At 35.0% G+C, this 21,267-nt stretch overlaps 1 protein-coding gene across 1 annotated transcript; it reads left to right on the top strand.

The window, feature by feature from the left end:
- The first annotated feature begins 2,710 nt into the window (after positions 1 to 2,710).
- LOC114308867 (sodium/calcium exchanger NCL) lies at positions 2,711 to 6,517 on the top strand. Its single transcript, XM_028254563.2, has 9 exons — positions 2,711 to 3,157; positions 3,856 to 4,071; positions 4,167 to 4,348; positions 4,442 to 4,587; positions 4,697 to 4,955; positions 5,086 to 5,237; positions 5,336 to 5,597; positions 5,731 to 6,036; positions 6,121 to 6,517. The coding sequence occupies exons 1-9, from the start codon at positions 2,779 to 2,781 to the stop codon at positions 6,367 to 6,369; spliced, it is 2,151 nt and encodes a 716-aa protein (XP_028110364.2). The 5' UTR covers positions 2,711 to 2,778; the 3' UTR covers positions 6,370 to 6,517.
- The last annotated feature ends 14,750 nt before the right edge of the window (positions 6,518 to 21,267 follow it).

Here is a 21,267-nt window from a genome sequence, read left to right as displayed (position 1 = left end):
GTGACCGTTGGACTATTCAATGATCCTCTAATCTCCCATGCAACCATTAATAATTAATTAATAGTTCACATTACTAGACACCTAATTGATGTACATGAACATGGATTACTGACTATTTTAATAATAAGGTGAAATTCAATTTAAATTATTACTTAGATCTCATTTAGTAACTTATTGTTCTAATTTAAAAGTTAAAAAATTATTAAAAAAATTAAAAAATCAACAATTTATATTAAAAAATTAAAGTTTTTTTTTTTTACTTTTTGTATATTTTTTTAAATTAAAAAATCATTCTAAATATATTAATTTTTTTATCTTATATTTTAATTAAAAAATTATTAAAATAACATACGAAGCCATCAATGACTAGGTAAGCAATAATCTAACAGGTATATCCGTACATGTGTTTCTGTGCTATGACTAAAGTTAGAAAAATGTTTGGGAGCACTAATTAAGTGGCAGTGGGTCCCGTCATTAATGATGTGATGTTTTCGTCTTAGAGTTGTATTTTATTTTATTTTTTTTTACTTTTTTAATGCATTAGTGCTATTAGTGGTGATATTTTTAGTGGGATGAATCATTGTTGCTAAAGTTATATGTACTCCAGCAGAAACATATCACCAATTTTGTTATTGGAAAAAGATTGAGGCCTCCAATGCGGCTCGGATAGTTTTTTTTTATTTTTTTTCGAAATTGTGTTGGTTTGGATGTTTTTATTATTGTTATTATTTTTATTTGTTGGGTTGTGTTAGTTTGGTTGTTTTTATTTATTTATTTATTTGCTGGGCTTTTTTTTTTTTTTTTTTTTTTTTTAAGGATGGTTATGTGTAGGAGTGGGTTTAGAGTTTATGATTTAAGGTTCAGCTTTTTATTTCTTCTGAGTCTTTCTGATTTGAAATAAAAATATAGTAAAGACTCGTACAAAACTATATGAAATTAATAAATTTTAACCAATAGTCTAACTAATCAGTCAATTTTATCAACCAATCAGTCTAACCCAACTCATTAATCTTATCAAACTACATAGGCTAAATAATTGTTGTTGTTGTTGTTGTTTTTTTTTTTTTTTTTTTTTTTTTTTTTTTTTCTATTTGTTGGGTTGTGTTGGTTTGATTTTTTTTATTTATTTATTAGAGTTTAGGTTTTAGGATACACATAAAAACCCTTAAAAAAAAAAAAAAAACCAAAACCAAAACCAAAATCCAAAAAAAAAAAAAAAAAAAAAACCAACTTTTCGAGGCAAATTCGCACCTCTTTTTTCAAGGCCTTTAGCACGGTTGTTTGTTATTTTAGCTAGTTTCAAGCTCAAAAATGAGTCTCCAACAATTTCACCAGAAGCTTGTTAAAATGACTTTGAGCTACAGTAACTCGTCAAAGAAAGATGAGGCATTGTGCTCTAGCCTCATAATTTTTTATTATTTTCTTCGTTCCTCGCATTGATCTCTGGCCAGGTGTGCTCTTCAATTTTTTTTTTTGTTTTTTTTTTAAGAAGAAAGAATGAAAAATAATATTTGAAAGAAGAAATATAGCTAAATAGATAGCCTTGTTGAAATGTATATTAAAAAAATGACCAATTAAAATAGTAAAGTAAAATTTTAAATAGCTATTTTGACTATCCTTGCTGGAGATACTTTTAGTATTGATGATTCTCTTATGAAGTTGTTACAAATTGATACACTTCGTTTGTTTATTTCGATGTAAAATATTTGTTTTATAAATTAATTTTACAAAAAAAAAATATTTTTGTTTTTGTTTTTTTGACATTAAGTTGACACTTGAAATAAAAATATTTTATTGCCTTAAAGATAAATTTTGATTCAATAAAATATTATTCATGACTTTTTAGCGAGTTAAAATATTTATTTGAAAAGACGAAATATATTGAAAAAGTAATGAGTGAGAGTTAACTTTATAAAAATTGGCTTACCAAATTTTTAAAAATCATTTTTGGGAAAATAATACAAAAATATTTTCTTTAAAAAATGTTTAATTTACTTTTTGTTCAACCAAATAATAAAAAATGAGTAAAATATTTTTGACAAAAACATTACGAGTCAAAACATGGGGAGCCTTAAAAAATCACGTGATTTTAGGTTCATCATAAAATAAGGTTACATTTATGGTTGATTATTTTTATTTGAGTACAATATGAAAAGAGTTGCAATATAATAGTGAGATGTAACACTTCAATTATAAATGCATATGTAAAATATCAAAGTATCACTTCAATTATGAATACATCTATGTATATTATATATTAAGCAAAATGAAGTTTTTAACCCTAAGGTTTGTGGGAGTTTCAATATCCCAATCTGAATTTTCTAAATTTCTTATTGAAAAAAAAAAAACTCAGTATTTATTGATTTGGTCAAAATCTCCTAAGCATCATTTATTAACTTTTTTCAATCCACATGTCTTTTCGCGTGCCTGCATTTATTGATTTGATCAAAATTTATGATCAGCATTTAAAATCTCCTCATACAAATAATTATAGATACAATCCGTGTATAATTACTACAGTACCTTTTTCAACTTCTTCCATACACTATGGTTAGTGATAAAATTGTTAAATTATTTTTATAAAAAATCTTAAAAAACATAACTTATATATTAAGAAAAATCTAAAAACGTGATAGGCTAGTATGTACAATATCAAAGTGTCTTCACTCCAGATTTTGATTAAGGATTAGTACGTATCAGGATTTGACACTCCAACAACCGTCTCCTTAGGCATCAGTTTAAAAAGAAGTGAGGCCATAGTTATTACACTATCCACCTATGGCTAATCTTGCTGCATTATGTGTGGCCTTTCTCATCCTTGTGGTTGGCAAAGTGCAAGGCAGGTTTCTGAGACTCAACTCTTCTGAGTTGTTAGTCTCAGATGGAGTAGACCATGTTGATTATCAACCTCCATTTCTTAGCTTGAATGGCATGTTCTCATCCTCAGAGACTTGTGAACACTACTATGGCTTCCTTCCATGTGCAGACAACATTGGTGGCTATCTTTTCCAGATAGTGGTGTATAATTACTTGTTGGCTAGTGGGGAGAAGTTTTTAACAATGGGTAGCAAGCAGCTCTTCAACATCATTGGCACTGGTTTCTTTGGTGATGTTTTTGAAATCCTCATGGTGTTACCAGAAATCATGGTTTCCCTAAGTAAGTTTTTCTTATCTCATCACTATTTCTTTAATTGTTTTCTTGTGCTTTTACATGGAAAAGGCCTCTCCAGTAATGGGTAAGGGTTGCATACACCTTGTCCTCTCTAGACTCGGTTTTAACAGGAGTTTCGTGTATTGGGTCACACTTTTTTGCCTTGCCCTCTCTAGATTAGGTTTCAACAGGAGGAGTCATCCTTTTTTCCTGAGACATCTTCAATTGGGGGTATGTGGATTCTGGTGTTAAATAACTCAAGGCATGAAATGGAATTGGATTGAACTTGCTATTTCCACACCTTTGTAGTTCATTGAAGTGAATTAAACAAGCAGACACATTAGACTTTTGTTACACTTGATTTGCAGAATAAGACTTATGAGAGCTGATATTTTTATTTGCTGACAAGTTGAAATTGTTTGTGTTACATTTTGACTGAACTAAGAGCATTTTGTTGGAAACCCTTTATACCCAACACAAATTTGAACAGTTGGGATCCCCGTCCACAAAAGCTCTGTCCTCAATGCATTCCAAGCCGTACAATCATGCCCACATCGTGCAGCTTGGAGTCTGTTGGAGACAGGGGGGAGGGAGTTTGGAGAGAGAGTATCTCGTGCTCATTTGAACAGTCCAAACTACAATGGGATGAACTAGAAGTGCCTCTAATCATTTCATTTGCTTCACATTTCAATTCACATTTGCAGTTTCTGGACTTACTGAAGACGATGCTCAGTCACGAGTTTCAGTTGCAGTTGGCATGTATGCCGGGTCCACCGTGTTTTGCCTCACATTGCAGTGGGGAATGTGTGTCATTTTTGGCAGAAAAGGCTTCACCACTGAGAAATCAAATTCCCAAGATTCAGAACCACCCTCAACTTCAAAACCTTCACTAATCAAAGAAAAATTATTCTTCTTAACCGGTTTGTTACATTCATACCCAATATTTAACGTACCTCTGATAATTCAGACAAGCTTAGCTATGAACTAGACTTGATTTTTTTTCTCATCTTTACAGACTCCGGTATTACAACTGACAAAAAGACTAGTTATACAGCAGGAATCATGCTTCTTTCCTTGATTCCATTTATCATAGTGCAACTATCTAATATTGTCAACACTTCATCTGGAAGTCGCCTAGTGCTTTTGATAGCACTCATAGTATCAGTATTAGGATTAATCTCATACTTCATGTATCAGGTATATATTCTAAATAAGCAATCATTATTTGTTTAAAGCCTAAATTGCCATGGAAAATTGCAGTTTTATGGCATAGCCCATATATATTTGCAGATTTTTGATCCATGGATTCAAGAAAGAAGTCTAGAATATGCAAAATATGAGAACCTGCTGGCAGGATTTTTGCATCATTTTCAAAGGCACGCTCAAGGAAAGCTCGTTACCAATGAAGGATCACCTAATATTCCGGTCATCAAAAGGTTAGCTCTTGACATTTCAAATAAAGAAGCAAAAATAACAGCATTGCCTTGAGAAGAACCCAAAAAAAAAAAAAAAAAAAGAGTGCTTAATTTTAAATTTGTTTTGCAGTCTTTTTGCTCGAATTGATAAAGATGGAGACCAGACTGTATCAGTTTCTGAATTGGAAGCTCTAATACTGGATATTAAGTCAGGAAAAGCAAATGTAGAGAAAGAGTATGCAGTAGCAGAAGTACTAAAGACATTTGATGTGAACAAAGATGGAACCATAACTGAGGATGAGTTCATTGAGGGATGCAAAAAATGGATACATGAAGCCAAGCAATTAGCCGAAGATGGAAGTTCTCACACGAGGAAATCCTTACGCCAGGCAACCAAACTCTTGTTAAATGCTAATCATATAGGACCTTAGTTAAACAAGTAGTTTAAATTATTTACTACTTCCACCCCATTTGTTTCAATATAAAGTGTTTTATAACGCAAAAATATTTTATATGCAGGTTGTGCAGCCATGGATTGAGACAAAACGAGATGCACTTGCCAAGATTGAGCGTCTAATGTCAAGAATTTTGAAACACGTCCAAAACAAAGCTCTTGAAGCAGAAGGACTTCTCACTGATGATGGAAGACCCAACATAGATCGCATGAAAAGGTTAGCCTCAAAAGTCACCTCTATTGTTTTTACTTTTTTTCTTTTTTTAATATAATTTTAATTGATATTCTTCTTCGTTACAATTATTGGTTTTGCAGTCTCTTTGATGAATTTGACTCAAATAAGAACAAATTTATATCACAAGAGGAGTTGAAAGAAGTAATCCAACATATTAAATTTGGAAATGTAAAATTCGATCACGATGTGGTAGTAGCGGAAGTGATGAATGATTTTGACAAAAACGGTGACCTCATGATCAGCGAAGAAGAATTTGTCAATGGAATCACAAAATGGGTTGACAAGGCCACCCGCGTGGCCAATTCCAATGACACGAAAAGGTTCATTGATGAATTCGATCAGGTAATTAATAGCATCATCCTTCATGATCTGATATGATCTGTTAAAAAAATAAAAATAAAAAACCCAAGTTCTATACTGATGCTTTTGCACAAGTAAGTGATGTATTTACGTAGCCTTGCATTTGAATTTGCAGATTGCATGGAAAGAAGTCGACTCGGTAGTGTATAACGTAGAAGAGAACAGAAGCATCATTCACAAGTTACTATCATGGGATTGCCTAAAGTCTGTGCTCCAAATCATATTAGGTGTCGCGATTGTGACCTTTCTTGCAGAGCCACTGATATACAGTACCTTAGACTTATCGGTTGCTCTAGGCCTGCCTACTTTCTACATCTCTTTTGTGATAATTCCCATCGCCTTGAAATTCAAGTTGGCTGTATCAGCAATATTTCCCGCGAGTCAAAAGAGCTTAAGAACTGCTTCCTTGACATTTTCAGAGGTCTGTCTCTCCTTTTGTTTCATGTTGTATCTTTAAATTCTATGGAAATGTCACTGAAGTGTTTAATTTGTTTGTTGAGTGCAGATTTATGGTGGAGTGGTCATGAACAACATCACCGGCTTGTCAATACTTCTAGCAATCGTTTATACAAAAGGCTTGACATGGGATTATTCGGTTGAAGTGCTGGCGGTTTTGGTGGTTTGTGGTATCATTGGTTTTCTTGCATTCTTCCGTTCCACCTATCCACTCTGGACTTGTATCATGGCATTTTTGTTGTATCCGTTTTCTCTGGTGCTGGTTTATTTCCTTCACTATGCTGTCGGTTGGGACTAAACCTTGTTGGGCTCTTCTCCCTAGTCAGGCTTTCAACTTTAATTTCCTATTTTTGTTGTTGGTTAGAGAAAAAATGACAAACAAGCTTTGAATTTGTAAGCTCTTTTAAAATAATAATAAGAAGAAGAAAGCAAATTTGAGAAGGAAATGCCTAGTCATTGATTTCCTCTATATCAAACACATTCATCAACAATTTCAACATGAAGTGCCTTCTAAGTTCTAAGTCAGCTTTCTTTGAGAAATGCCACCATTGGTTCATTGAAGATATCTAATGAGAGTTTTAGGTTGAGATCAGCACCACCCCCTCCTCCAGTCTCACATCTCCTTTCAACAGAGCTTGTGCTGGTTTCTATACATCCCACTTGACTGTTTGCTGTTAAAATCCTATAGAATGGTTTTCCATTACTTGATCCACTATGTCCTGATGATTGAATTGACTCATCTATGCTTTCCTGCCAAACAAAAAAAAAAATTAAAAAATCTTATAACAACATCAATGGGTTTAATTAAAAAATCTTATATCTATTTTGAACTGCTTGTCTCCAGTTTGGGTTTGAATTAGACCGAGCTGTCAAAACATCAAGATTGCAACAAATCAAAATTTGATGGCAAACAAAGGCTCAGATTTGTCCACCCACTCACAACCACAACATTGGGGCTGTAAATACTGACCCGAAAGATATTGGTATGTTTGAGTGGATGCCCAGATAAGGGACTTTGTTTGTCACGAAATGCTGACAAGTCGCAATTTTGGTGGTCAGACTGCTTGGTCCAATTTAAATCTGAATTGGAGAGAAGCCAAGCTCTTCTATCTCTTACTTGGAGTGGGAGTGAATAGAATCCAGAAAATTCATCACTAAAGGTTTCTGCAGGATGTGAAGAAGTTGCAGGAAGGCCTAATGTGAGGAAATTGGCATCAAGGGTTCCACAATCCGTATCGCCTTTCTTTGGGTTCAGCTTAGGCTGAACTTCTTTCTTCAAGTCTCTGACAATTCAGGCAACAACAACAACAAAAAGACACAATTTGAGCTAACAACTCAAATTTGGTAGCACAATATGATAAACAACTAACCCAACCTGAAGGAGAATGTTGGCTTGTTGGGTTCAGAACCCCTTGTGGTGCCATAACCACATGAAGATGGTGGATCTGTCTGGCCATCATCATCAACGGAGGAAGTCCAACGCCGCTTTATGCCAACAGTCTATATCATGTAGTAACCAAATTTGGCATCAGAAACTGAACTATTTTCACAATCTCATTTCCTTTTTAGACAGATTCAGTTGATTTCCAATAGATTCAGAAAAGAAAACTGTGAGGATCAATCAACTGATAATAACACCCCCATTTACCCATTTTCATATCCAATTAAGAGAAAAGAGGGCCAAAAACATTGTTAAGAACCTACTAGAAATTGTTTGATGACCCAAAAAAAGTAGTACTGGAAAATGACTTCAGAAAACAGAAAAACAGAAAACGAAAACACAATGAAACAGGCAAATCAGTTACTGAAACAAAGACGGGTGGGGAATTTTTGCATGCCTTTTCTTCCTCTGGCCAAGTGGATGTGTAATTATAAGATCTTTGGTTTGAAGGGGGCTCTATTTTGTGATTCATTCCACTGTCTATCTGCAAATAACATAAGTTCTCAATAGAACTCTTAAATTCACAATTTGGACAGAGAGAGAGAAGAAAAGGAGTCACAAATTAAGAAGTGATTTTTACCACCCAAGGTGGGTATCGACAATGTTTGCTTGGCAGCATGGGAGGGGAAGGCCAAATTCCACTTTTTTTCTCAGGAAAATGCATGGGAAAATCGAACCCAGAACTAAATTTGAAACATTCCCCATCAGAATTCGACTCATGAGAGCTCCACATTGATGACAAATTCTCATGGCCAGACAAAATCCTGGCTGACCCGCCACCTGCACCACCACCACCACCACCACCACTGCCACTTAGTGTTGAAAGAGGCGGAATAAGATTATCAGAATTATCAATCACTGGCAAATGTCTAGTAATAAAATCCATTGAAGAGAGGTTGTTTATGGGTGTCGTCAGGGGTGGCAGTGCCACCGGTGGAGGCGGTATTGGTGTCGGAGGATGGTGAGGATTGTGTGGTGAGCCCATCAAGCTTGAATATACCCCTTTTATAACTTTGTTTTCATCCATATTCTGATCTTTCTCTCTCAAAATTTTTTCAAGTTGTGCCACTCCTAGCCCTCTTTGTGGTGGTGCTTTTGGCAGCTTGGGCTTCTTTGCACTTCTACTCCACCCACCACCACCACCATCACCACCGCCGCTACCACCGACACCGACACCTCTCAGGCTCTTTTCTTGGTCATGTACCATTGTTCATGAATGAAAGCAATTAAACTTGGAATATCAAAATGGTGGAAAACCCAAGTCCGGAAATTCAGAGAGTAACAAAGAAGTCTGTTTTCAAGATCACAGAATCTAAAAAAGCAAGAAAAGAAACTGAAAGCTGATATGGTGGAGCAGACAACGGAAAGCTGTGTAAAAATGAAATGTGGGAATAAACAGAACCAAGCGAGCTTCCCAAGTTTTGTTTATCAGCCTATGTTGTATGTCCAAGAAAACAAATCAAACCCGGAATGCAAGGGAGTTTTCAAAGCACCGAAATCCAAGCCTATGGTCTAGAACCCATTGACACCATAAATTCATGTTTTACATGGTCTTTATGGCTTCAAAATCTCTCTAAATCTTTGCATACTTGTTTGGGAAAACTTTAGAGCCCATTTTTTTTTTTTTTTTTTTTTTTTGTCTTTCAGTAAAAATTTTAAAAAAAATTAGCTGTTATTTCCTAAATTTTTATTTAAAAAAAAAGTAGAAATTAGGGATACCAAAATTTGTAGAGTTTGAATGAAACCAAAATTAGTATACCAACAAAATTAGTATACTAACAATTTACTTGTTAATTAAAGTTTTTTATATATATTGGAAATTGGGTCGGGTTTACAATCCATACCTGATTGAGTCGCCTATAGTGACACGAAACATGACCCATTGAAAAATCATGTTAAGAGAGAATCATTTTGGTTCAACTTATCCTGCAGATAAATGCATATAACCCATTATCTCATCTCTTAAGGAAATAGAGTTGTGGATGGTTATAACTCTCCCACATAATATACCTATTATATTTGGGAGAGTAAGAGTGTTTGATAACATGATTTAGCACTTAAAACTGAATTAATGAAGTGATAATCAATTAAATCCGTTTGATAACCATAACTGATATCACTTAAAATTTTAAGTGCCTCTTAAAATGCAGGCTAAAATTTAAGAAAATTTAAGTCATATAAAGCTTACTAATTCTAACTCAATTTATAAATGCTAAATATAAGTACTAATATACACTATTATAAGCTCACCACTACCATCACCACCACTACCACCATTAGTACCACCACCATCACTACCGCTACCACCATCATTACCACCATGTCACCGCCACCACTACCATCATTACTACAATCACCACCACCTTCAAGCCACCGCAACTACTACCACCACCACCACTATTACCACTACCACCACATCACTACTGCTACCACCACCACCACCACCACCATGCCGCCACTACTATCATCACCTTCATCACCATTGTCATTATTGCCATAAATACCACCATCATTTACTACCACTACCATTGCTACCACGACTGCCACCACCATGCCACTACCACTACATCTACCACCACCACCACTATACCACTGCCACCACTACCATTACCACTACCACCATCACAATATAAAAATTAAAATGTTTAATTTAAAAATAATAAATTTTAAATTTGATTTTATACATATCAAACAATTTATTTTTAATTTAGCACTTAAATTTTGTTCAAACAGCTTTTCAACTTAAAAAATTTAGTATTCAATTTTTAATACTTAATTTTCAGTTTTCAGTTTTCAGTTTTTAGTTTTCAATTTTATCAAACAGCACCTAAGACTGTAACCGTATGGGTAATCAATATCTGTTTTTTTTTCTCTCTCCATAGAAACAGAAAATAGCTTTTGTACTGCGATTGGTGTGGGTACTTTTCTAGTAGTTTTACCCACTACTGGGAGAGGCACGCGATTTACCCACATAATTCATGGATTCGGTTTGAGCGTAAAAGGTCTGCCTGAATCTGTATATTTATTTCTGCTATATTATTTCTTATTTTTCCTACATTGGTATTAGAGTTATTATTGGGTGTTTTCGTATTTTTTATGTATGAAATATGATTTAAATCATGTATGCAGTATTAAAATATTTATACATATTTTTCATGCAAGAAAATTGATAGTTTTCAAACTATCTCTGATTGTTTTGAATTTTACATATGTTGTAGTCTATATTATTTAGACCACATCAGCAAAGTTTTAAAAAAATCGGACGGTTGGATTTTGATAAAAAGTGATATTTATATTTGATTTTTGTAACTTTAAGTGCATGTTGTTTTTACATGTTTCGTTTTCATGTTGTAAAAATTATATATTTGAAATCTTTGTTTCGAGACCTTCAAAACAGTATATTATGGGCTTGATTCCAACTTACGAATTAAGAGAAATCACAAACCCTAATATAGATTCGTTTTTGTATTTTTGGTGGTTCATTGGAGAAGATAAAGTGCAGAAAATTGCACTCCCACTTTCACTAGAGAGAGAGTGGATTTCACTCCCTATTTTAGACATGTCAAAATAAAAAACTTAGACAACCATTGAATTCCTCTCGAAAAATCAAGTCAGATAATGCCAAAATCGAACCTAAACAGAATCTAGGAGGTGGCGCGTGAGACCTACGAGTAGACAGTCTTCACGCACCCAATACGCTGATTTGGCTTACTGACAAGTGTTGACGCGCTAACACGTACATATGACGCACGTTGACGTCATTGACGATGCAATCTAATGATGTCATCCGCTGATGTAAGCACTGATGCAGGCGGGCTGTTGGGGCTTTGTTTGTTTGTTTTAATTTTAAAACTACGTTAATTGCTTCTAAATTGTTCGTTATAATTCTGATTGAAACATGGCTCATATCATTGGACTCATAATTCATTTTTTTACAATCTAGTAAATTTTTAGAATTTTATGAAAAATAAGATATTTTTCATTAATAAATAATTCAATGTTTTTACGTTAAATTGCTATTGGGGGAGCATGACTTGGATTCTAGACTTGAAATTTTTATAGTATACCACTATAATGATGTTTTATTTACTAGTAGTATTGTTGTAGTTTTCCAGATTCTATAATATTTATTTTTGATTTTTTGTGTAATTATTAATTACTTGTAATTCTAGAAAATTCCAAAAAATTGAAAAAATTATAGAAATCTATTGTGGCATTATTTAAATATTGTACACAGCAAGTTAAGTTCTTTTAAATGCTTGAAACTTGTAGTATGTTATTATTTTAAATAGCATGATTTATTTATGTTGGTGAATTTTAATTTCATGATTACATTAATCTAGCATGTTTTCTTTTATGAATTCACATTGAGATGCTATTGTATGGAATTAATATTTTATCATGCTTTATACATGCCATAGTTAGTGGGAGATTGTTCAGTTAAGAGAAATCTCTGTAGATTTACTTTCGAAAATCAATATTTTGCACATGAATTAAATTAAATTTTGGATAATTATCACTTGTGGCATAAGAGATGATTACGAGCATAACAGATTTTTGATCTTGTGACTTGTGTAATATTATCACTTCTTAATTTTGATTTTTGCGGAAAAATTATACTGTGATATGCTAATCAAATTAATCTCAAAGCGTAATTTTTTTCCCCTCTAATTGACTTAGCTTATAGAAGTTAGTTTGGTTGACCTGGACTTAGTAGAGATATTCAATTGTGAACAAAGTAATCATATTCTTTAGATGAGCAAAAAGTCTTAGAGACTTTAGGTTAGATCTTAGTTGAACCAAAGTAAGGAAACACGACTCAACGTCACCGTGATTTTGTTGCCTTGATTGGTGAAATAAAAATTGATGTATGCGCTATGATTAGTAACATGCTAAGTAGTTTTGATTGACGAGTTTAGAGTTGTGAAATTAGTAAGCCCTTAATAAATCTAGATGTGATCCTGACTATTGACTTGCGCGGATTGACTTTGTAATTTCACTTGTAATAATGTTGCATCATTGTATGAAGCAACATCTAAGAGTCACGTCATCCAAGAAATGCGAGCTTAAATGAGTTAGTCATTAAGTGTAAGATGAGTAGCTAGTATGAGCAGTGTTTTGCTCTCTACCCAACTGATGGGAATGGATGGCGCAAAATTTCACGCACTATGATAGCGTGTGTTGAATTATCACTTAGAGTTAAGAGATTAACATTTAGTAGGTGTAAAATCTATTAACAGTAAGTGATAGCCTACTGGCTACAAAATCTATTAGCACTGCCAACTTGTCTAAGTCTGGACACTTATTGTTTTCACACTTGAATGTAAGACATGATGATGTGCTTCTTTGTATCATTCCTTAGCTAGGCTAATGCCTTTGAATGGTGTTTATCACTAGGCACAAAAGTTACAGCATAGTAATAAAAAAGTTAAGGCTAAGTTGGTTGTTATGACTCTAAGAATTTGACATATCGCTCATGAAAGCATTGTGTTGGATTAGACTCTTTAGCTTGATTCGCGCTTAAGTCATTTCAAGAGCAATCATAGGTTAGTAGCTTATTTTCTCATTCATGTGGATAGTAGAATTAATTGCAATGAACCATGAAGTGAGAAATGGAGATGGCAAAAAGAGTATCATCATGTTTCAATTAGATGTAGTAAAGTGTATGGAGAATAAAATTGACTTGAAGGTGCAGAGAATTAGCACTTACTAGTTAAATTTGCAACTTAGGCGCACTTGATATCTCCATGACATCCTTTTATGATCTAGTGAACATGAGTTAGTCATGAGTCATTGCTCAGTTAGACCTAAGCCTTTACACTTGTCTTTGAGAACTCACACATTTGGATGATTCGAATTAGTTTATGACATTGGTCATGAATCGGTGGCTTATTGTACTTAATCACATTAACAAGAGGATGACATGGATGGTTTGTGTAGGCCCTCTTGGGCCCACTCGCTTGCGGCATCTTGCTCTCATGTGAATATGCAACTTTGTTCACAATGGTTACGCACAAGTAAGTTAGAAAGCTGCAAAAGGGCATCTGTATTGGAGCATTTGGTCACATAAAGTTTTCTTAGCAGAGGTGACGTGAATAGAGTTTTGGAACTCTATAAGATAGAGAATTCTAAGTATAGTGCTTTATGTAGCCTAGTTAAGAATGGAAAGAAATTTACAATATCCTAGAGACAGTGGGAGTGACATGCCTACCAGTGGATTACTCCATTAGAGAAGAATATTCTAAATTTTTAGTTTCATGGTAGCAAACGTGAAAATTTTCCACGTCATCATTGGGTGATTGAGAGGGAAACATTCATAATTGCTCCACAAGATAATGAAAAGCTTAGGATAGTGCCAAAGGCTCTCCAGGCCCCTATTTTAAAAAAATGGATCAATGTTGTGCATTTTAAGACGAAATCTTTGAGGATTGACCATTTCTAAGATTTGGTTGACTTTCCAGTATAACTCGAAACTATTCTAAAGTTATGCGCGATTTGGATAGTTATTTTTTTAGGCATAAGGCTCGCTAGATACCAAAAAGTCACACCATTGAGGAAGGTGTAGACTATGAGAAGACTTTCTTCTGAGAAGTGAGGTTACTTTGACTTAGGCTATGATTAACATGAGTTCAAAACTTTACTTTGTGGACATTGTAACCCAACTTCTCATTGGAAAATTGGATAAGTAGATCCGTAGGGATTTACTTTATGCTTTTATGGTGAAAAGTTAGAAACGCAAAAGATTGCTAGTTCCAATAAATCTTTTACAGCCTAAAGCAGTTATCCAACTAGTGATTCTTAGATTTCATCGAGCCATGATGGGCTCACGATGATCAATGAACACCACTGAGGCATGATCAATGGTCCAAAAAGAAGTTTTTTTCCTTACGTAGTCATTATGAGCTAGGAATTTATAGGGTTGTCGCCACCTAGGGTTGGCAATCTTCTGTTTAGACATGATGGACATGGGTGATGCAATTTATATGCTCGGATATACGATCCTTAGGGATTGTTTTGGAAGAATTCTCAGTTTGTCTTTGATGACTTACATAAGAAATATCTTAGAATGATTCAAAATGCAAAGTGGCAAACCTATTGACTTACCTATCGGTATAAGCTAGAGTCTCGGCTATTGAGTGAATCCTTAGATTGTCTAAGAGAAAAACATATGACCTATATTTTAATCTTTTGTTGTGAGAGCCTAAAGTACACTATGTAGGAGTATTCGGCATGATGAGTGTTATCTTGTTTAAATGGTCAATTGAGTAGTTTAGACCTTAACTTTACTCATTAGACTATGGATATGATGCTCTATTGGTAGTGTATAAATTTTCCCCTTGCAAGATTCAATGCTCTAGTTGGGCGCATCTTCAATGAGCACAAATCGGTCACCAGAATGTCTTTAAAGAGGTAGTTGTACAAGAGGTAGTGATCTTGAACCACTTTATGTAAGGCGAAAATGGCAGATTCCGTTGTATATGCTTATTGCAAAAGGTGTTAATAGGGCCTATGCTTGGAATCTAGAATTGTGCAAACTGTAGTTGTGTTTTTCTGTTGATCACTTGCTTTTATGAGAGTATGCAATATTGATGCTATTATGGTGTGTAACATAATGATTAGCAGATGATGATGTCAGCAGGTAAGAGTGGCCTACTCACACGAGCAATCGTCATTGGCGCTTGAGAGCGAGTAAGGATGAGACTAGTGGTTTATTTTATTTGGAGCCAAGAGAGGCTTAAAATTATCCACTTTGTATGTCACCTTAGTTACAGCCAAGATGAGGTTGTGTTAAAGACCAAACATTGATATCACTTTCTATGTTGTGCCTATTATGATTAGTCAGATGCGAGATCTCATTTGGTGCCTGAAAGGCGAGCAAATAAAGAATTCGAGTTAGGTGCTAGAAAGCGACTAGACTAAGATCTGTATGGTGTATTGAGTATGATGTCACTCTTCGGAAGAGTTACTCCACCGTGACATGTATTCATACTACATGTGCTTGGCAACCAAGTAATAAGATAAGAAAATATATCCTTTTTTTCTCACCGTGTGAGTTTTATGTGTCATTATTGATATGACTTTCACCTTTGTATCTTTTTGTGACCTTTGACTATGTCATAAGATAAGGGATTGTTATTCTGCTACTTTGGTATGTTGTCTGTGGTTATGTATGATTCGGCCTTAAGGGACATCATTGGAAAACTGGTTAATCCTAAACTAAATGGCATAAGGGTGAAAGGAAGATCACCTAGTATTACACCTCTGTTATATTTTCACTATCAGTAACTCGCATCGCTATGTATGAGAGACGGATTGAGCGTAAATATATTGCAAGATTTGAGAGGGTCAAACATACTCTTTTGAGGGATTAGAGATGTTTTTCAACTAGTATAATTAGATGGGTCTAGGGTCTATGAGACACTATTTTTATCTTTAGGTTAATGTCTTTATGCTGGCTCTTTTGAGTTTCTAGTGCAGAGGTCCCACGTGTAGATGTTCTTAGAGGTTGCATGGTCTACTGGCTAGTATGATCCTGTTTGATGGATAGATTGAGATAAAGGAAGCATGGTGTCATGCCAGCGCATGTTCGAGTGGGAGATGTTGAAAATTGGGTCAAGTTTATAACCCATAACCAATTGGGTTGCCTATGGTGGCATGACCCATGACCCATTAAAAGACCTTGTTAGGAGAGATTCATTTTGAATCAACTTGTCTTGGAGATAAGTGCATATAAGCCACTATCTCATCTCTTAAGGAGATACAGTTATAGGTGGTTATAACTCTTCTATACAATATACCTATTATATTTAGAAGAGTAAGACCTTAACCGTATAGGTAATCAGTATCTATTTTTCTCTTTCCCAGATTCTCTCTTCTTTCTCTCTCCACAGAAACACATAATAGCCTTTGTACTATGAATAGTGTAGGCAGTTCTCTAGTAGTTTTACCCCACTGTTGGGAATTATTCAAAGATATCAATGGAGGCACGTGATTCACCCACATGATCCATAGATTCGATTTGAGCATAAAAGGTATACCTGAATCCATATATTTATTTCCGCTATATTATTTCTTATTTTCCCTACAATATATATATATATATATATATCAAATTATAGAATAATAAGAAAAAAAGTTTGACATAAATTGACCAACTATCACTACAAATCATAAAAATCCCTAGAACTCTCTCTATCTATCATGTTTCTCTCTTTGCCTCTCTTTATCACTCTATAGTCTCTCTCTCTCTCTTTCTCTCTCTCTCTCTCTTTACCATCGACGACCACCTTATCCACTTGTGTTTACTGCTGCTACCACTATTTCCTCAACCGTATCCACGATTGTTGTCGTTCTTTACGTCATTCCCAAATCTCTACTTTTTTCTTTTTCTATATTTCTTTCACACATATAAAATTCTCTTATTTCTATCTCTAGTATCACATTCACTTCATTCACTAGCTAGAACCAATAAAGTGGCCTATCGTCTAATCTAATCATATCCTTGGATTGTTCAACACCATCGAACGACAATGTGAAAGACACCAATACTTTGACCGAGAACAATCCATGTTTAGCAAGAATAGATAACGACTTTAGTGAGTTCAAATTGGTTCTTGGTGTAAAAACATATGAAAAGATCTATTTTATTGTTTTTCTTGGATAAAATATGTGAAATTGCCAAAATCACTTATTTCAGAGAAATTTTATTGACCTAGACTAAAAGTTAAAGAAATTTCCCTAACCAAGGTTAATGAAATTTCTCTAATATCATACAATTTCACTAGATTCAAACTAAAACTTTGTAAAATCCACTAAGCTTTCACTGGGTTAGTGAATTTTCACTAACTAAGAAAATGTGTGAAAATTTAATTAACTTTCAATATTATCATTTTTAACCATCAATTGAATTTTCTTTGAAATTTCACTGTGCTTTTAGTTAGGGTTTTAGGTTTACATAGGGAAATTTCTCTGCTAATACAGTGAAATTTTACTTATTTAACTATGCTAACTCACAGAAATTCCACCGTGCTTTAAGCTATTGTAGCTTACTTTTCGTTCTCCTTTCGAATGCGATAGCCCTATAGTTCAGACTCCTGTGGTTCTGAATCTTATTCCACAAGTGCAATGCGAAATAGATAAATACAAATGAGTCCAAATCTGGCAAATCTTTTGGAGAATCGATTTTGAATCAAAATGTCAAAAATGAACTACTTTGCCAGATTTCAGAGTTGCCACCTAAATATTTTTGAGAAATTTAGAAAACTTGTAACTCGTGCCAAAGGCCACATGTCCGTCATCACCAAAGTGTCTCGACTCGGGAACTTAGGTATGAGAGGGGAAGGTCATGAATTGAGCACCCCACTCACTCGATCAAAGATCGGCCTTTACTAATCATGATGTGATTCTTATTTACATTATATGCTCTTGTTTTGATTATTAGGCTAATTTTACTATTTGACGCACACAAGTACAAACTAATTTGCGAAAATTGGAGCACTTTGATTTTATGTGTGTTTTGAAAGGTGTTTGAATATGTACCATTTGAAAAAGTGATCCTATATGTACTTCAATCAAATCATCCCAATTTAGGTAATTAGCGTTCATCCACTGGCATTCAAACAGGTACGTCACTTAAGCACTTAGCCTCATGAGAAAATATGTTTGATATGGCAACAATCACACACATGGGATATGCTAAAGCAATAAATTCTCACCTAGTAGTCAACCGAGGCAAGCCAAAAGAAATAAAATAGTTAGAAAAATGCATGCTCTAATATGCAAGATGACTGATGCAACACATACAAAAATGTAACTAACAGGTTCTGTTGTCTAATATGTCATGTGAATCACTTTGATAGCATGAGGTGATTCACGTATTCAAGGAAGTAATAGATGACAATGCCTTTAGGATGATGAATTGAACTTTATGCATGCAAGACAAACGGATGTAAATCATGGAAAATGCTAAAAGAAACATGGTGCTCTACGTTACCCATCATAAGTGGGTAAATAAAATGAAGAAAGAAATAGGAATGGGAAGACATACACACATTATTAGAATTGTGCCCTCAGACAAAAGGGTCCAAATAAATGTCCTACTTTACGCTAATTATTACAACACCAAAATCAACTAGCTATCTTAACTAATCAATTAAGTACAACGCAAACTTAGCTATTCTAACTAATTAATTAATTACAACACAAAAATTAATTAGCTATTTGTAGACACCCCATTTTTTACCGCCCTTACGACTTGGACGTCACCGCTTGCGCACCCAATGATGAATGTGTATATGCTTGTCAAGTGATTGAAGTCCTCAGCAGAATGCCACAGCTTTGAGCCTTCAAACCCTATACACCTCTTGCCTTGTTTTGGACCACAACCATAGTTCTTCAAGCCTGAAAAACCTTGGGACCTGTCGGCCACCACTGTTGGCTACCGGCCACTGATCTTGACTTCCGGCCACTTATGCGGCCTGCCGGCCACAAGTGTGTTTTGGCAGATATTTTTGCCAGCTGTGCCAACTGTTGTCACAGATGCATGCACTTGCTTACACGTGTATGTATTGATATTTTTGAGGGAGCTTGATGTTTGTCTATATGTAAGAGACCTCCTCTTCCATCTTTAAGGTTGGAAAATTTTGGAGCAAAATGTTTTCCCTCTCTTTCTACAATTCTCTCTCTCTCTCTCTCTCTCTCTCTCTCTCTCTCTCTCCTGCGAATTTCTTGGGCCTTTGCCTACACACTCTAAACCAAACCTTGTGATCTTTGAGTTGAGGTACTTTTGAGCCTACTTTGAGCTCTTGAGGGTGTGGAAGTGTTGGTTTAACACTTGGAAAGTGTTCTCCTCTTTAAGAGGTATAAGTATTGGTTTATTGTTTTGCTTTAATTACTATTTTGCGTACTATTTTTGGACTGTCTAAACTCTAAAATTTTGGGCTGAAACTTGTGGTTTAAAGCCAATAAGGGTAGAGGGGTGGCTCACCATTCCTTCTACCTAGCTTCCAAGGCCTTTACCCTTATGTTTCCCACCTTCTTGTCACATTTTTTTTTTGAGCTTTTAAATATTGATTTTTAGAACTTTTTTAGTGGCTAAAATGTTGTTTTGAAGTCTCAAAAATAGAGGGGATAGCCTGCCCTCCTTATGTTTTGTTTACTAGCTTACATAGCTCCATGTTTTCACTTATTGTTCTAGCTATTTTTGTCTTAATTCCAACATGTTTTAGGACTGATTTAGCATGGTTTTAGGACTGGTTTTAAGTGTTCATTGCATTGGAGCCTTGTATTGCATGCTCGTAGTGTAATGGTTCTCCTAGGTTGGTGGTTTAGGCTTTAGCCACTAACCTATTTGAGTTGATAGCATTTGTTTATGGCTTTCCCTACTTGTTTTCACCCCCAATCACTTCTGCAACCTCCCCCCTTTCTTGGCTTTTGCTTTGCTTTGCTTTGCTTTGAAAGTTGGTTCAAACTAGTTGCTTGTTTAAAGCATGAGATTGAGGTCTTGTGCTTAATGGTTCAATCCCTTTGGGGGCTCATTACCAACGGCATGACACTTCTCTCATGCCTAAAACAACTCTTGATTTGATGCTTCTTTCCATTAGAGGACTTAAAGCTCACCTTTGGACTTAATTTACTAAGGAATGGTTGGTAATTAAAATGGAGTAATAAAATGAGGACTAAAAATGATGCAAGATTATAACTTGGTTTGGGTTCAATCGGACGTTAATTGAACCCTTGAGTCTTGAATCGTTTCATACTTGTTCGTGATGAAAACGGTTCAAGAGTCATTGTCAACCACTTTCCTTGATCAATCCATGATAGAGAGGTGGTGTAGACACCCCAATTTTGACCACTCGTAAGACTTAGGCTCTTTATTCTGAACACCCGATAATGAAAGTTACAATGCAAAATCTTCTGAATTCTTGCGAAGAAATTTGGATTCAAGATCTAATCTTAAACCTTGCACCCCATTTTGGCCAAACTATTTTAAATCAAAACCGTCTTTCAAAATATTTGTCCAAATCTTTCTACGATGTTCCGAGGCTCGCATTTCATTTAAAATTGCACTTGTCGGTAAACCGAGTAAGGACGAAGTGGAAATAAATGAAAGGGATGTGAACTCTTTGAAAATAAAAAAATATTTAAAACATCTTGGTTAAAGGTTTGGAGTTGAAGAAAATTGGAGGAAAGGGAAGAAAACTAGTTGGGGAGAAGTTGGGCATAAAACCGTTAAGAGAAAACTGAGCAGTCTTCACTAAAATAGGCATATCTCTTAGAACCCTTAGAATTTAGATGTGAAGCTACCCCCACTGGAAAGAGGACATCCAGGGCTTCATTTTAGACTCAAGAATCACCTAAAACCGAGTCTGGATGAAGGACATATGGCTGTTTGAAGTTAGGCATAAATCCGATAAGGTCAAAACTGAGCAACCTTCACTAAAATAGAAATATCTCTTAGCACACTTAGAATTTAGATGTGAGGCCATCTCCATTGGAAAGAGGACTTCCGGGGCTTTATTTAAGACTCATGAATCACCTGAAACAGAGTCCAGATGATAGAGATATGCCTTTTTGAAGTCGGGTCTGAATGCAGATTCTGAAGTCCGATCAGACCTCACTGAGGTCATGCCGCCCCTTTTGACTTTTCAAAGCTGTCCAAATGTGCTGATATTTTGAGGAGCAGCAGTTTAAGGCCTATAAATACAAGGCTCAGAGTGATGTTTTGGGAGAGACAAAAAAAAACATTATCAAGAG

The sequence above is a fragment of the Camellia sinensis genome, chromosome 9 (genome assembly GCF_055761805.1).
Source record: "Camellia sinensis isolate YWXY chromosome 9, ASM5576180v1, whole genome shotgun sequence".
NCBI classification, from domain to species: Eukaryota; Viridiplantae; Streptophyta; class Magnoliopsida; order Ericales; family Theaceae; genus Camellia; species Camellia sinensis.
Note: the sequence above shows the minus strand (reverse complement) of the source record. Positions and strands in the feature narration are given on the sequence as shown.

Excerpts from the sequence above, each read along its gene's own strand:
- LOC114308867 (XM_028254563.2), top strand. The coding sequence starts at position 2,779 with ATGGCTAATCTTGCTGCATTATGTGTGGCCTTTCTCATCCTTGTGGTT. Across the intron at positions 5,238-5,335 it reads AACATAGATCGCATGAAAAG|TCTCTTTGATGAATTTGACT; the intron begins GTTAGCCTCAAA and ends TTGGTTTTGCAG. Across the intron at positions 5,598-5,730 it reads TCATTGATGAATTCGATCAG|ATTGCATGGAAAGAAGTCGA; the intron begins GTAATTAATAGC and ends TTGAATTTGCAG.